We start from the raw sequence: 15,695 nt of genomic DNA on the forward strand, positions 1-15,695 counted from the left end.
CAGCTAGGTTGATTCCAATTCTTAGCTATTGACTGAGTGCTGCAAATGAATAGTGTATGCATATGTCCTTTTGAATGACTGCTTTTCTGTCCTGGGCATAGACACCCAGAAGTGGGATTACTGGGTCATTGATGGCTGATTCTGAGTTTACTGAAAACCCTCCATCCTGTTTTCCAAGGTTATTATTTTTCTTCTTTTTTAATTTAATCTTATTGAAATCATTGCAATTTACAAAGTCCTTCATAGTTGGGTTTCAGACATAAAATGTGTCATGGCTAATCCCAGCACCAGTGTTACCTCCCTGCACCAATGTTCCCAGAGTATCCCACTACCACCACTCCCCCACCCACCTCACCCAGCCTGCCAGGATAAACAGGCCCATTTAGAGTTCTGAATATTAAAGTTTGGTCTCATGGGCTAGTTGTTGTTGACTTTGGCTTGGATATTTAGTTCTGTCCTTTTTTTAACACCACCAGTGCTCCAGAGACCACTTGGCCCTTGGCTCCCATTCTTTCATATTTGTTTTTCTCCTCCTCCATTCAATTTCTTTCCTTCTCCTCACTATACTCTGGGGCCAAAGGTGTTCATGAAAACTCTATTTAAACCATAGCATTTCTTCATGCAGTTGTCTAAATGCCACATATATGTTATATAATTCTATATTTATCCTTCTTCTGACTTACTTCATTTAACAAAATATCTTCCAGTTTCATCTTTTTTTTAAGACCCTTGAGTCTAATTTTTTGTGTTTTCTTTTCAGTGTTCATGAGGCCCCAGAACCCCACCCATTATTCCCAGCCATCAAGGCCTGTGGACATGTTGGTGCTCAGGGCTCTAGGACTGCACTTGAAAATGTTCCAGGTTCATGTGGTGCTGGAGAGGAAGCAGCCAGTTGTCCTTACTCCCGTACCATCTTCCTGGCCTCTGGGCTCTCGCTTTGTGTTTGTTTTTTTGTTTTGGATGGTAGGATTTAGAGACTACATTAGCCATGCTCAAGAAAAGATTCCTGGTGGTGTTTAGGAACTATATGTGGTCCTGGGGAGTCCAGTGGGGTTGGCCTGTTCCCTGCACTAGCTCCCCAGCTCATCTCCTGGTAAGGCAGAAATAGGGAGCTATTCTGGGGACCCTGGAGTACCGCACAGTGACGGAGGCCCATGTCCACCAGGTACTTGGACAGTGTGACCAACAAGGACAGCACACTTCCCCCCATCCCACACCTGCATTCCCTGCTCAGTGACGACCTGGAGCCTTACCCTGAGGTGGACATCTTCCGGCTGGTCAGGACATCCTACGAGGTAGGTCAGCCTGGGACAGCAGTATGATGCCCTCTACCCTCCCAAGGGTAAATTATGGAGCTCAGCAGGCAGCTGTGAGCTTCAGAAAGGGACACCTGGGGCTGGGCTATCTGCTCACTCTGGCCCTCCGGCCTTTACAGTGTCTACCAGCAGCTCTGTCACTCCTGCAGACTGGGAGGACTTGAGGATACAGAGAAGAGCATCTCAGGAAGGGCGGCCTCAGCATCACAGTCCAATCAGGTCTCAGGTGTTGTCTGAGGGTGACCAGCTGAGGCTTCAAGTATTCTCTTGAGCAACCAGCTAACCCTCCTCCATCTAAGACATGGGGAGACCTCGTGCCTGATGGGATACCTGGAACTTCTAAAGCTTCTGGGGCTTCTCTTGCGGCTGACTTGGATCTACTCTAGAGGCCCAGACAGAACCAGCTTCAAAAATAGAGCAACTAAAAAAAAAAACTAAAAAAAAAAAAAAAAAAAAAAGAGGACCTGCACTGCCCAGAGCCCTGAAACATCGGGCACATATTGGATCTCTTGAATTAGATTCACTGCCATATTCTGTCCCTGGCTTGGCAATTTTCACAGACATGATCCTCAAGAAAGAAGGGATGTGAGGCCTGAGCCTCAGCATAGAAGAGTGGGCACTGCTTTGTCCGTGTGAGACCCCCCCCCATACATTCCCGCCCACAAATGTTTTTTTTTTTTTTTGGTGGGGGGCACAACTGTTGGTGCTCAGGGGTTACTCCTGGCTCTGCACTCGGGAATCACTCCTGGAAGTGCTTCAGGGAACCTTATGGGATGCCGGAGATTGAAACCAAGTCGGCGGCGTGCAAGGCTCGTGCGGGGCAAGCGCCCTTCCTGCTATGCTATTGCTCCAGCCTGTGGAGTCTCCAAACATCATCAGATGAAACCTTTTTGAAAAGGGGAGAAAGAGAGTGAAGGTTCTGCTGGGCTCACAGCCCTCTACCAGGCTGGTGTGGTCAGAGGAGCCACAGGGGTGACTAGTTTAGCCTATGAGTCGGTCATAGATTCAAAACTTAGGCACTTTTTAAAGGCTTGCATATAAAAACTGCCATGAAAAGTCTCTATCTCCCAAACTCCTACTAGGAGGAAAAGAGAAAAATTGACAATTTTTGCTTCCTTTTTCATGAACACGCTGTGTGCAGAGAAAATATCTCTAGGTGTGGTTGAGCAGCACACTCATAGGAAAACGGATGTAGGAACTAGAAAATCTGAAGGAAAAAAGTGAACTATCCTATGAGTGCTTCACTGTATTTCCCTCAAGGATGCTTTCAGATCTGTAAAACTGCATTTCCAAGCCAGCACTAACTCTGCTGACCTGGACACAGGAGCAGGGTTCGTTGGCACATCTGCCAAAGCCTCCCTCCACTCATTAGCATAGGTTCTGCTCCTTGAAGGCCTCCTCAGGTAGGCATGTGACTTGGCACAGACTCACCATTTATATGTATATATATTCAATATACATATATGGGTTCAATCTTTGGCATCGCCCTGATTTTATTTTCCCCTTTGGAGCTTTTCTTATTACTTTGGGTAGGGGAGGTGGACACAGCCAACAGTGCTCAGGGCTTACTACTGGCTCTGCACTCAGGAATCACTCCTGGCAGTACACAGAGGACCAGATGGGATGCTGAGGATTGAGCCTCAGTCTTCCGTGTGCTAGGCAAACATCCTCCTCACTGTACTATTTCTTTTGTCCCTTTAAAGCATTTCCCTCCAATATCTCAGACCCTCAAAGACTTACTAGTATCTTTCTGCCTCATTAACAATTGAGTGATGAAGGACCCATTTGCTGCACTAGAGAATAGAACAGAAACTAAGATACTTGCCTTGCATGCTGCAGACCCTGGTTTGATCCCTAGTACTGCCTAGGCTCCCCTGAGCACTACCCGGGATCACTGCTGAGCACAGAGATAAGGAGAGAGCCCTCAAGAACCATTTCCTGTACCAGCAACCTCTCAACCAAAATCTATGGCTTTTCAGTTGAGTTCAACTGCTTAAACACAGGAGCTTCCTTTTCTCAATCATACTGATCAGCTTTAACACAAGTAAAGGTCTAGAGAACACATGTCACCAGGTCTGTCCTCTGTCCCTGTCCCCGGGAGCGGACATGCTAGGTGCTATGGCGCCTGTCTCAGAAGCATCCTGTTTGCTCCTTTCCAGAAATTTGGAACCATCCGGGCTGACCTGATTGAGCAGATGAGATTCAAGCAGAGGCTGAAGGTGATCCAGACGCTAGAGGATACCACGAAGCGCAACGTGGTGAGTCAAACACAGCCCTTGTCTCATTCTCCATTCATTGGTGACTCCCGAGGGAGGTTAGGTGGCACGGTGCTGGGAATCACCTGGACCAACCACACAGTGCTTGAGGCGTCAGGGCCATACACCTGGAACTACTCAGGGGTCTCAGCAGGGCTGGGTTGGGGCCAGGCTAAGGTTCGTGCTTAAGTGATGTTGCCTATCCAGGTGCGGACCATTGTGACTGAGACGGCCTTCAGCATCGACGAGCTGGAGGAGCTCTACGCGCTCTTCAAGGTGAGCCCCGAAGTCTTTAGGGACACTCAGGGGCCCAAAGTGTACCCCCTAAGAGCCAGTCGGTGCAGGGCAGTGAGAGTTGGAAGATGAGAGTAGATGGTGGCATAGCCAGTGAGAAACAATCAGAACTTATTCACACAGTCCTCTCCATGACTTCTTTAAGATGTTTCCCCGGGGCCGGAGAGATAGCATGGAGGTAAGGCATTTGCCTGTCATGCAGGAGGTCATCGGTTCGAATCCAGGCGTCCCATATAGTCCCCCGTGCCTGCCAGGAGCAATTTCTGAGCCTGGAGCCAGGAATAACCCCTGAGCACTGCCGGGTGTGACCCAAAAACCACAAAAAAAAAAAAAAAGATGTTTCCCTGGACTTCAGGAAAAGTACAGTATAAAATCACCCCACACACTGTACTTCCACGCACTGTACTTTCAACCCTGGGTGAACAGTTCTGAAGCAGGGTCAAACATGAAATAATCCAAACCAGGCTGAAACAAGTGTAGTCTGAGCAATCTTCTATTTCATATGGAAAATGAGCTACCTGAAAGAACTGGCGTTTTTATCAAGTACAGAGATCATTCCTGGTTAGGGCAGTAAGGACAGATAGCACAGGCTATCCTGAGCCAGTCCCATCCAGGTTTAAAGTAAAACAATCTCTGTTTGATGGTAAATCCAAGTTGTAAACAAACATACAAAAGAACTAGGGATGATCTTTGTTTTGGGTAAAACAGGTGTAATCAATCTAACTTTTACTTCCTAATGCTCACCAGTACATTGGCATTCACTTTAAATTCTTCCCAGAACATTATTTTGGGGGTACAGGGGGAACACCTACAGAGCTCAGAGATTACTCCTTTCTCTGCACTCAGGAATCACTCCTGGCGGGCTCAGAGGACCCTCTGGGATACCAGGGATCGAATCTGGGTTGGCTACATGCAAGACAAATGCCCTCCCCAGGGTGTTATTGCTTCAGCTCCATTTTCCTGGCCTGGAATTTTTACAAATTATAGCTTCCAGATGGAGCCATTATTATCTATAGAGGAGATTCTTAGCTCGAAGAGGAAGAAATGTCCCCTTGTTTAAGTAGTTGTGGTGATGCTTGTCTGCCATTTTGCCATCAGCTTGTGTGAACTTGAGCCTGAAGAAGCAAGACTCAATAAAATAATGAGCAGTTTTGCTTTGAGGAAAAGTCCTAAGGGGGCAGAACCACCTTGTCCACCAGATTAGCTTATATTTCCCACAGTGGGTGCTCAGGAGCTGTGGGGTGTCAGAGATAGGCCTGAGTTTGTACCCTCAGCAGCCCAGCCCAGGCTCTGAGAATTGCACCTTTGGGTCCTCTTGCCCAGGAACAGTGAGTGTTCAGAGACCCTAAACATGGGGAGGCGCAAAGCTGTGCCCCTGATTTGGCCCCAGGGGTCTCTCAGTGGGAAGGCGACTTGGAGATACCCCTCATGCTCCCATGTCCACTTTGCAGGCTGAACACCTGACCAGCTGCTACTGGGGTGGTGGCGGTGCTGCCTTGGAGCGCCATGACCCAAGCCTGCCCTACCTGGAGCAGTACCGCATCGATGCCGAGCAGTTCAAGGCCATGTTCGCATTGCTCTTCCCCTGGGCCTGTGGCGCCCACTCAGATGTGCTGGCCGCCAGACTCTTCCAGCTGCTGGATGAGAACGGGGACTCACTCATCAACTTCAGGGAGTTCGTGGCAGGGCTGAGTAAGAGCAACACTATCTGTGAGGGCTGAGGTGACAGCATAGACCATCTATCTACCAGAGTGTGGTGATGGGACAGACTGTGAGGTGACAGAATAAACTGTCTCTGAGAACTATTGTGATGGAACAGGCCATCTCATGAGGGCTGAGGTGATGGAATAGACTGTGAGGGCTGAAGTGACAACATAGACTGTCTCTGAGGGCCGTGGTGACAGGACAAAGTATTTAACCATGCCACTACCACCAGATTCGGCCCTTCAAGACTGGCCATCGCATAGTGCCAGGCTGCAGAAGTGTTTGTTCTATGCACCATGTGGCCCCACTGCTCCCTCCCACTTCTCCTTTCACCTTGTTGAAGGGACACAGTGTGACTCTCACCCATGGTGCCTTTCATGCGGTTCCTTCTATCTGTTCCCAGGTGCCGCCTGCCATGGGGACCTCACGGAGAAGCTCAGACTCCTTTACAAAATGCACGTCCTGCCCGGTGAGTGAGTGGGACACTGGGCCTGCTCATCAGCCACACCGGGTCTGGCTATGTCCGGGCTGTGCCACCATCATGCATGGCTATGGGAAGGCAGAGGGTTTCCGGTGCTGTGGGTATAGATGTTGAGCAAGAAGGCAGATCCCCTAGGGAACTGGGATCTACCCTGTGACCCCCTCAGCCCCAGAGAGCTGTCATCCATCTCCCTCCCCAGAGCCCTCCTCAGACCCTGATGAACCCGATTCTGCCTTTGAAGCCACGCAGTACTTCTTCGAGGACATCACCCCTGAGTGCACGCACGGTGGGTCACAGGTTCTCGTCTGCAGGGACGGGGTTCGGTGGATCCTGGTGGTTCACCTCAGTGCTGAGTGGGTTAAGTGTGGCTCTTTATCCACAAAGGGTCGATTTACTTGCTGTGTGAAATGAACCCCACTTGTGAAAGATCTGGGACATAAAGAGGGGTGTCAGGTCAAATGGCTGACGCTGATGGGGTCTGACTTGAGCAGCAGCGTGAGGCACATGGCATTTGCTCAGAGAGGCACTGCATCATCTTCTCCACTCAGCTGCATACAAGGCAATCGCCCTACCCATTACCCCACTGTCACTTTTGCATCGTCTTCTCTCACGAGATCCCCACTGAGAGAAAATGGCCTTGAAGAACATTTGTGTCCACGAGGCGAGGTGCTGTTTTGAGTACAGTGGTGCTCTCTGTGGGCCCGCTTCTCCAACTGGCTGGTATTTGAGAACTTTGCTTAGATCTGGTGTCCTCAGTAGGATTTGGCCATATCCCATGATGCCCAGACTGTTCTCCCAGGATGTGCTCTGGGTTCAGGCCTGGGGACGCTTAGGGGATGCTCAAGGGACTGTGTGGTGTGGGATGGAACCCAGGCTTACCCACTCCACACCCATGTAGAGCCTGTGCTTCAGGCCTGTGCTCCAAACCCTGTGCTCCAGTCCCTCAATCACTTCAGTCCGGGGTTTTTGTTTTGTTTTGCTAAATCAAGCAACTACATAGATACTTCCTACTTCCAGCCACAATTGTCACCTTGTGAGTGTGTGGCATCTGTGTGATGTCTCTGTGACATCTCCGTGTGAGTCTCTCTGATGTCTCTCTGTATGGGTCTCTTTGATGTCTCTGGGTCATGTCTGTGTGTCTGTGTGGGTCTTTTTGACATCGCATGGGCATCTGGTGTCTTCTCTGCCCCTGTAGTGGTCGGCCTGGAGAGCAGGAGCAAACACAGTGCGGATGATGGCTTCGTGACAGTCAGTCTGAAGCCCGATCGAGGTAGGGCCCCTGTCTCCTCAGACCCTTGGCCTTGCTCCTCAACTTTAGCACTAAGTTCCTCACATTTTGTTTCAGGGAAAAGAGGCAATTCTCAAGAAAACCGGAATTACTTGCGACTTTGGACACCAGAAAATAAATCAAAATCCAAGAATGCAAAGGATTTACCCAAGCTAAATCAAGTACGTGCTCAAGAATTCAGTTTGGGGGTTGGAGAGATAGCACAGCAGGAGGGTGTTTGCCTTGTACATGGCTGACCCAGGATGGACCCAGATTTGATCTCCAACATCCTATATGGTCCCCTTGGCCAGCCAGGAGTGATTTCTGAGCACAGAGCCAGGAGTAACCCTGGAGAGCTGCTGGGTGTGGCCTCAAAACAAAAACAAAAGGAATTCAGTTTGGGGACCGGTATGGTAGGGCACTTGCCTTGCACACAGCCAATCCAGGCTTAATCTTATGGCACCATATATGGTCCCTGAGTCTCACCAAATGTAATCCCTGAGCACAGACGAGGAGTAATCCCCAAGCCCTACCCAGAGTGATCCCTGAGCACCACCAGGTGTGACCTGTGCAGCCATGATGAATGTGTGCCACATTGTGAGAAATAACCTCAAGAAAATGTAAACAACATAGTAATTCATTTTGAAATACAGCCTCACACCAATGAATGAGAGGAGTTTCAGTCAGAAGCCAGTGGCACTGTCCAGATCACTTGTCTGCCCGTAAACATGTGTGGCTTTTCTTTGGTGTTCAGTTGACCATACCTGGTGCAGATGCCATATTCCCAGAACTGTCTCTCCAGGTTTCTTTTCATCTGTTAGCTCTAAAAATAAAGTTTTATGTTGGGGCCAAAGAGATAGTATAAGAGGTAATATTTTACCTTGGCAAGTGCTGACTCAGGCTTAACCCTGAGTACCACATATGATCACCCCTAGCCTGAGTGACCCCTGAGCACAGAACCAGGAGTATGCCCTGAGCACTTACCGGAGTGGTGTAAACCCACCCCACCCTCAAATAAAAAGCGAAAACAAAAAACCAAGCAGTGCCCTGTGTCTGGGAGAGCTGCAGCCATTGATTTGGGGTTCCATGGTGGAGGCGTCACTCGCCCTGAGATCCTGGCAAGGGACAGGTGCGAACCAGCAGGAGGGAGACGAGGGCGGTGAGGGGTATCACTGCAGAAGTAGGTGCAGACAGGTCGTCTGTCCCCACCTCACTGCCTGGCCATCACCAGCTTTTCCCATCTGCAGCCAGAGGCATCCCTAGGAGACAAGCAGGACCCTTTCCCATCTGCTGTGAGCCAGGTCCTCCTTGCTAACCCCCCTGTGTCTCCTTCTTGAGCCAACTGGCCTGGCTGATCCCCATTTCCTGCACCCTCCAGGGCCAGTTCATCGAGCTCTGCAAGACCATGTACAATCTGTTCAGCGAGGACCCCAACGAGCAAGAGCTGTACCACGCCACGGCTGCAGTGACCAGCCTGCTGCTGGAGATAGGCGAGGTGGGCAAACTCTTCTCGGGCCAACCGGCTCAGGGGGGTGTCCCTGGGGGCCCCCAGGGCCTTCCGGGGACCATGCTGTTCCCCAAGAAGGCGACAGAGCCGGGCCCGGCGGGGGAGGCCGAGGAGCACTCGCTGGGGGCGCAGATGGAGGACATCAAGCTGGAGGACTCCTCGCCCCGGGACAACGGCGCCGGCTCGTCCATGCTCATCTCGGACGACGACACCAAGGATGACAGCTCCATGTCGTCCTACTCGGTGCTGAGCGCCGGCTCGCACGAGGAGGACAAGCTGCAGTGCGAGGACATCGGGGAGGACACGGTGCTGGTCCGCAGCGCACAAGGCCCGGTCACGCTGCCCCGCAGCACCAGCCTGGACCGCGACTGGGCCATCACCTTCGAGCAGTTCCTGGCCTCTCTGCTCACTGAGCCTGCCCTGGTGCGCTACTTCGACAAGCCCGTGTGCATGATGGCGCGGGTGAGCAGCGCCAAGGGCAGCCGCCTGCTGGGCAAGGCGCCCAGCTCGGCCAGTGACTTCGACCTAGCCGCACTGTCGGGCTGAGCCCACCCGGCCCCATACCCGGCTCCTCGGGTCGGGCTCTGCCTTTTGCATTCAGGTCCCGATTGGTGTGCTGTCCAATCAGGATCCACTCCACATTGGTACTGGCCAATCAGGGTCCGTTCCCGATTGGTGCTGACCAATCAGGGTTCTCTACTGATTGGTACTGGCCAATCGGGATCTGCTCCCGATTGGTGCTGACCAATCTAGAGTCTCTTCTTTTTAGTATTAGTCAATCAGGATCTGCTCCCGATTGGTACTGACCAGTCAGGGTCCAGTCTTGGTTGTTGCTGACCAATCAGGCTCTGCTCCTGATTGGTGCTGACTAATTGGGATTCGCTCCAGATTGGTAATGGCCATTACCATTACAATCAGGGTCCTCTCCCGATTAGTGCTGACCAATCAGGGTCCGTTCCTGATTGGTACTGGCCAATCAGGGTCTTCTCCCGATTGGTACTGACCAATCAGGATTCAGCCTGAGCCCAGTGTTCTAACCTGGTTCAGTGACACCACTCAACCCCCTCTCAGGAGGTTCCCCCGGGTGGGGAAGGAGGACCCGGACCCAGTTTGTGACCCTAAATTTTAAGGGGACTTTTGTGCTGTTCAATGCAAAGGCCAGGCCACAGCCATGGAGCCCTGGGGCTTACTCTTGGGTTCAAGTAGTGGCCAATGGGATTGATGCCTCGAAGCCAAAATGTTCTGGAATGGAGTGGGCAGCAGGGGTTAAAGCCAGTGGCACTTTTCAGGAACCTTAAACATATTTTTTAACATTGGAAATAACATTTCCTAAAAGTCCTGTGTTGGAAGATGGTGTTCAAAAGCCACTCATTTCCACGGGGCAAGAGTCACAGGTTCGCAAAAGTTGGGGGACATTGGAGTAGTCTTGCACAGATGCCCAAATGGAAAGTTCTGTTGGGCCCATGGACATCCCCACACCAGACCTGTGTGGCGTTTTCAAAGCAAACACTGAACAAAGTGAAAAGCAGCTTCTATTCACAGAGGATCCATCTGACAATGGAGGCCCGATTCAGGACAGAAGACTCTGGATTTGTGTTTTAAAAACAGCGAAAGTTCCGATGCTTCTGGGACTTGCAGCAAATAAAGTAAAAGGAAAAAGCAGCGAGCTGCACCATTTCCACACTCTCCATAGGTCACAGACAACCATGTACCCCACTGACCATTTCTCCAGTTAAATTCATGTACAATAGAGGTCATGTAAAAAAAAAATTCCTTCCAGGTAACATAACTGGCTGTTTTTCCGGCAGAACTTGTCACTTTAAATGGGGGTTAGTGTGCACTCTCTTTCCCAGTGGAGGTGAAAATGAACTCTACCGCACCTGCACTTTCAATTCTAGCTTCTTTATTATTTTTTTTTAATTTCCACCACGTTTTTGTCTTTTTTCAAATGTTGGAGTTTTGCTCCCTTCCTCTGTTGAATTCATGCCCATCATGATCACGTGTTCTTTGCTCATTCAGGATCCTCTTTTCAACATGTTTCTTTGTTTCATACCCGCACATCCCTGTGTTAAGCTGTTGCTGCTGCTTTGTTTGTTTTTTTAATTTTGTTTACAGAATGATTTTTAACTGTCCAATGAAGTAGTGTTAACCTCAGATAGGATAAATGTGAACAAATAAAATACATCAGCTACTCCAAAGAGGCTTTGGTATCTGTGTTGCTTGGGTTTCCTGCCCAGATAGCCACAGTCCTCCATCGGGCAAGGGAATTCAATGATGAAAGTAACAGTATGCATGCAAATTAGTTTATTATAAATAAGAGTTGATATCAGTAATCTGATTTTTTTTGCTTTTTGGGCTACACCCCGTGATGATTAGGGATTGTTCCTAGCTTGGGGGACCATATGGAATGCTGGGGATTGAACCGAGGTCCTTCCTGGATCAGCTGCATGCAAGGCAAACGTCCTACCACTATGCTATCGCTCCAGCCCCAGTAATCTGAATTTTTTGACTTGCCCAATATGCGGTCTTGAAATTTCTGCCCTATTTTCACAAGTACACTGGCAGTGCATGTACAAAAATGATAATTCCTAGATTTTATAGATATATTATTTCATCTTTTTTTGACCCTCAGATCATTACCCCCTGCAGCATTCATTGTGTGTTTCTTGAAAGTGCTGAAATGCGGAGCTTATGAACAATAATTTCTGGAAGTTTCCATTAAGGAGGAAAAAGAAGTGGAAGATGCCTCCAACAGTGCAAAGCTGGGAGGGGGGGTACTGGTCTCTCCTTCCAACCCTCCCAAGCCAGGCTCTATGGTCTAGCCCCAGTCTGGGGCACTAGAAAAGGTTCTTACCTCCTGCTTTTCAGGTCACATAGAGAAGCTTCATGGCCCTGTGTCCATCACTCCCAGCATGGCCTTGGGGACAGACTCTCTTCCATCCTCCACATTCTGGGAAGAAGGTGCTTTCAAAGAGTTTTTTGGACAAGGGAATGACTCCAAGGCTGGGGTGAAGGTGCCCTATAATCCCATCCCTGCTCTGCATGGCCCCCTGAAATCAGGACAACAGCCTCTGAGCACGGAGGAATGTAGCCCCCAAACCAAAAATAAGTAGAATTGATACTTAAAAAAAATTAAATAAAGACAAATAGCCAGGGTCCTGCCCAGGTTTTTATTAGGAAGGATAGACCATAACCAATGCTCAAGACTCCCTTTCGGAGCCGGAGAGATAGCATGAAGGTAAGGCCTTTGCCTTTCATACAGAAGGTCATTGGTTCGAATCCTGGCATCCCATATGGTCCCCCGAGCCTGCCAGGAGCAATTTCTAAGCGTGGAACCAGGAGTAACCCCTGAGTGCTACAGGGTGTGACCCAAAAAACAAAAAACAAAACAAAACAAAAAAAAACACTCCCTCCTGGCTCTATTCAGAGACAATCCTATTGTAGCTTTGGGGTTCATATATGCCAGTGACTAAACCTGAGTCGATCACATACAAGGTTTGCGTGCTCTCTCCAGCCTCACACAATCTTGTTGCTAAGTGCTCAGGAGACGAGGCAGTGCTGGGAACTTGGGAACTGAGCCGAGGCCCCCTGTATGCCAAACAAGCATTTGGGACTGGAGAGGAAGTACAGTGCGTACTTGTCTTGCACAAGGTTCCATCCCCAGCATCTTATATGGTTCCCTAAGCCTGCCAGGAGTGATTTCTGAGTGCAGAGCCAGGGATTCCTGGGCACCGATGGTTGTGACCCAAATCCCCGCCCCCCCCCCCTCCCAAAAATCAACCGAACAAGCAGTTGATTCTATCAACTATCTCCCTATCAGTTGATTCTTCAATAGAAACATGCTACAGCTGAGATCACATACTTGTATAGAGAGGAAAGAGAAAGTCCTTTATGAACTGTCAATTTCTTCCTGTGAGAAAGATGAGAAGATTCAGAAACACTTGTTTTGATTACATGCACATCTATGTACCCATATTTATTTGTTTTGTTTTGGGGATCACATCCAGCAGTGTTCAGAACTGCCACAGGGATCATTCCTGGCAGTGCTCACAGGACCATATGGGATGCCAGGGATAGAATCTGGATCTGCCATGTGCAAGACAAATCCCTCTCCATGCTCTCCCTGTGCCATGCTCTGGCCGGCACCTATATCTCGAAGCAGTGTTCTTGATAAGTCTCTCATTCCATCCCAGGGTGTTCAGTTCTCAATCACTTGCCTTTGATAGCAGCCAGGTGAGGCGCTGATCCACTGCGACCCAGCAGGGGGTAGTGTTGGGCTGCAGCAGCCCTAGATCTGACTCAGCTCCAGCCAGCAACTTGCAGGTCATTCCTGAATGCTCGGTTTAACTGCAGCTGGAGCTGAAACGGGGGCGCCCAGAGTCCAAGAGCGTGGCTCTGGGTTCTAGGGTGGCCTACAGACCAGAAGGGGTTGCAAGTGTCAGAGAACAGCTGGGCAGAAGCACCGGTCCCAGGCAGCTCCCACACTCGGTACTCAGCAGGCAGGGAGGAAGGCAGGGAAGGGACGATGGATTTAGCTTCACCATCAAACTCCAGCCTCTGACTTTCATTTGCTTCCGAGCAACAACACCAGCTTGTCACCTCGGGTAGACCTAGGAGGGCAGAGTGAACTAAGGGAGACCAAGAGTTCCATGATCCCAGGGGAGCAGGCAGGAAACAAGCCAAGACCAGCCACAGGGTTCTGACCTGGAAGCTGAGGTCACAGTAGGAGGAGGAAAGGAAGAGAACATGGATACTGTTGGGTAGGTCCCGGGCTCATGTTCATGAAAAAGGCCAAACTGGACGTTCACATTGGCTGGCTGGACAGTAAGTGGCATGTTCTGCGTTTTTGAGAAATAAAAATAAGTTATTGAAGATGAAAATGAATCCAATTTATTGTTCATTCCTCGTGGGTACCTGGCATCAAAGGGCTGATGTTCCCCTTTATGGCCCTGCCAGGGAAAGACTAAACCAAGGGACAAGGCTGGCACCTTGCCTCACTGTGTTGGTTGGGATCAGGAGGGAGGGGTGTTAGGCTGTGTCCCTACATTTCCTCTGTCTCCCCCCAAGGACCCATTGAGGCTGGAGTGATAGCATAGTGGGCAGGGTACTTGCCTTATGTATACACCACTGACCCGGGTTCCATCCCTGACACCCTATATGGTCCCTTTGAGCACACACAGAAATAATTCCTGAGCACAGAGCTAGGAGTAAGCCCTGAGAACTGCTGGCTGTTGCTCAAAAACAAGACCCACCCACCCCCAAAAAAGCATAAAGGAAGGGTCCCTTCCTCAGTTTCCTGATTCACAGCCTTTTGTGCTAATGCCTAAGGTCCTCTCCTTGGAAAGTTTGAACACTTCCTCCTCCAGGGAAAAGGGCAGTTTGAACTCTTCCTCCTCTAAGCCAAGCCATATTTTGGTGACCCAATGTCCTAGCCATCTCTCCACCCTCCTCTAAGACAGCTTACACTGAGGGCACAGCCAGTTTACAGCCAAGAAGAGAGTCCTGGTGAAGCCAATTGAGCTGGAGAGGGGCAAGTGGGTGGTATAGACCCAAACCCTGGACCAGAGGCACCAGACAAGCTTCAGAAACAAGTCTGCAGGCTCGAGCCAGAGCACAGAAGGGAGAGCACTTGCTTGGCCTTTGCCCACCTGGGTACAATCTCCAATATCCCACAGGGTCCCCCCAAGCTCTGCTAGGAGCCAGGAGTAAGCCCTGAGCACAACCATGTGTGGCCCCCAAAACAAGCCAGAAACATGTTCTGCACTGTACAGGCGGTTTCCGAGGCAACTGGGCTGAGGCTGGTCCCTCTCAGGGGGCCTCGGGCTGTGAGAACAAGCCCCTTTGACCCTCTCTTCAAAAGCAGTGTGGGTGGCAGGTCCTCTAGTCCCAGCAGAAATCCCCAAAGAGTCTTTAAACTTAGTCCCAATTGCCACATGGCTCGCCTCAGAGCGCTTACTGCCTGCCACTCGCCACTTCTTCCAGGATCAGAAAGAGCTGGCCAGGGCCCCAAGGTCACAGCCTGATCCTGCAGGGTCACCCAGGACCAGGAGGTGGCCTTGAGGTCATGGTGGCCTTCTCCAGGATCCCAAGAGGGCTGAGGGGTCACAGCCCACAAGTTCCCAAGTTGGGGTTTCTCCTGGGCTCCAAACCACTTCAGTTGTCCTCATCTCTCACCCTTCCCATCTCTCCTGCCCCTACAGATAATCCACATTCATGGCCATCACACTCCCTCCTGTACCCTTGCTTCTGTGCAACTGTCTACACTGTATGCAAACTTTATTTAAAAAAAAAACAATTTTTATTTTGGTTTATTGGGCCACACTCAGTAGTGCTCAGGATTTATTCCTGGCTCTGTGCTCAGGGGATTCTGTGATGCTAGAGTTTGACCAGGGTCAGCTGTGTGCAAGGCAAATACTCTATCCACTCTCCTGTCTCCGGATTCAGAATTCCTTAGTTTTAGGAGTAACTCTATAGACACATATAATCAGCCTATATTCCTGGACAAGGAGCTTCTGGTGGTTTATTTTTGTGGTGGCCACATTAATAGGATACTCTATACTTCAGGGGTTGGAATGGTAACATAGTGAGGAGTGCATTTGCCCTGCACGTGACCAACCTTGGTTTGATCCCTTGCAACTCATAGGGTCCCCTGAGCCTGCAGCAATTTCTGAGCACAGAATCAGGAGCAACCAGATGTGCTGAGCCTGCCAGATGTGCCCCAGAAAAGCAAAACAAAAGAATACTCTATGCTTCATGAATTTCTATTTAAAGTTAATAAACTTCTCTATAAGAACAACTCAAATTATTCACTTCTAGGCCAGCAACTCCCAAGCAGTGAGTGATTCAGATTCATACTTGGAATAGTTCTGCT

General features: G+C 49.9%; 1 protein-coding gene across 1 annotated transcript in view; it reads left to right on the forward strand.

Moving 5' to 3' along the window:
• Nucleotides 1–11,022, forward strand: part of TBC1D9 (TBC1 domain family member 9) — a 63,543-nt gene extending 52,521 nt beyond the window's left edge. The window contains exons 13-21 of the mRNA XM_049769984.1: nucleotides 1,166–1,295; nucleotides 3,476–3,574; nucleotides 3,779–3,847; nucleotides 5,317–5,557; nucleotides 5,973–6,038; nucleotides 6,250–6,336; nucleotides 7,246–7,320; nucleotides 7,396–7,499; nucleotides 8,696–11,022. Coding sequence (XP_049625941.1) covers nucleotides 1,166–1,295; nucleotides 3,476–3,574; nucleotides 3,779–3,847; nucleotides 5,317–5,557; nucleotides 5,973–6,038; nucleotides 6,250–6,336; nucleotides 7,246–7,320; nucleotides 7,396–7,499; nucleotides 8,696–9,370 — 1,546 coding nt within the window. The 3' untranslated portion in view covers nucleotides 9,371–11,022. The remainder of the gene's footprint in view (nucleotides 1–1,165; nucleotides 1,296–3,475; nucleotides 3,575–3,778; nucleotides 3,848–5,316; nucleotides 5,558–5,972; nucleotides 6,039–6,249; nucleotides 6,337–7,245; nucleotides 7,321–7,395; nucleotides 7,500–8,695) is intronic.
• The last annotated feature ends 4,673 nt before the right edge of the window (nucleotides 11,023–15,695 follow it).

Source organism: Suncus etruscus, chromosome 3 (genome assembly GCF_024139225.1).
Source record: "Suncus etruscus isolate mSunEtr1 chromosome 3, mSunEtr1.pri.cur, whole genome shotgun sequence".
In the NCBI taxonomy this organism is placed as follows: Eukaryota; Metazoa; Chordata; class Mammalia; order Eulipotyphla; family Soricidae; genus Suncus; species Suncus etruscus.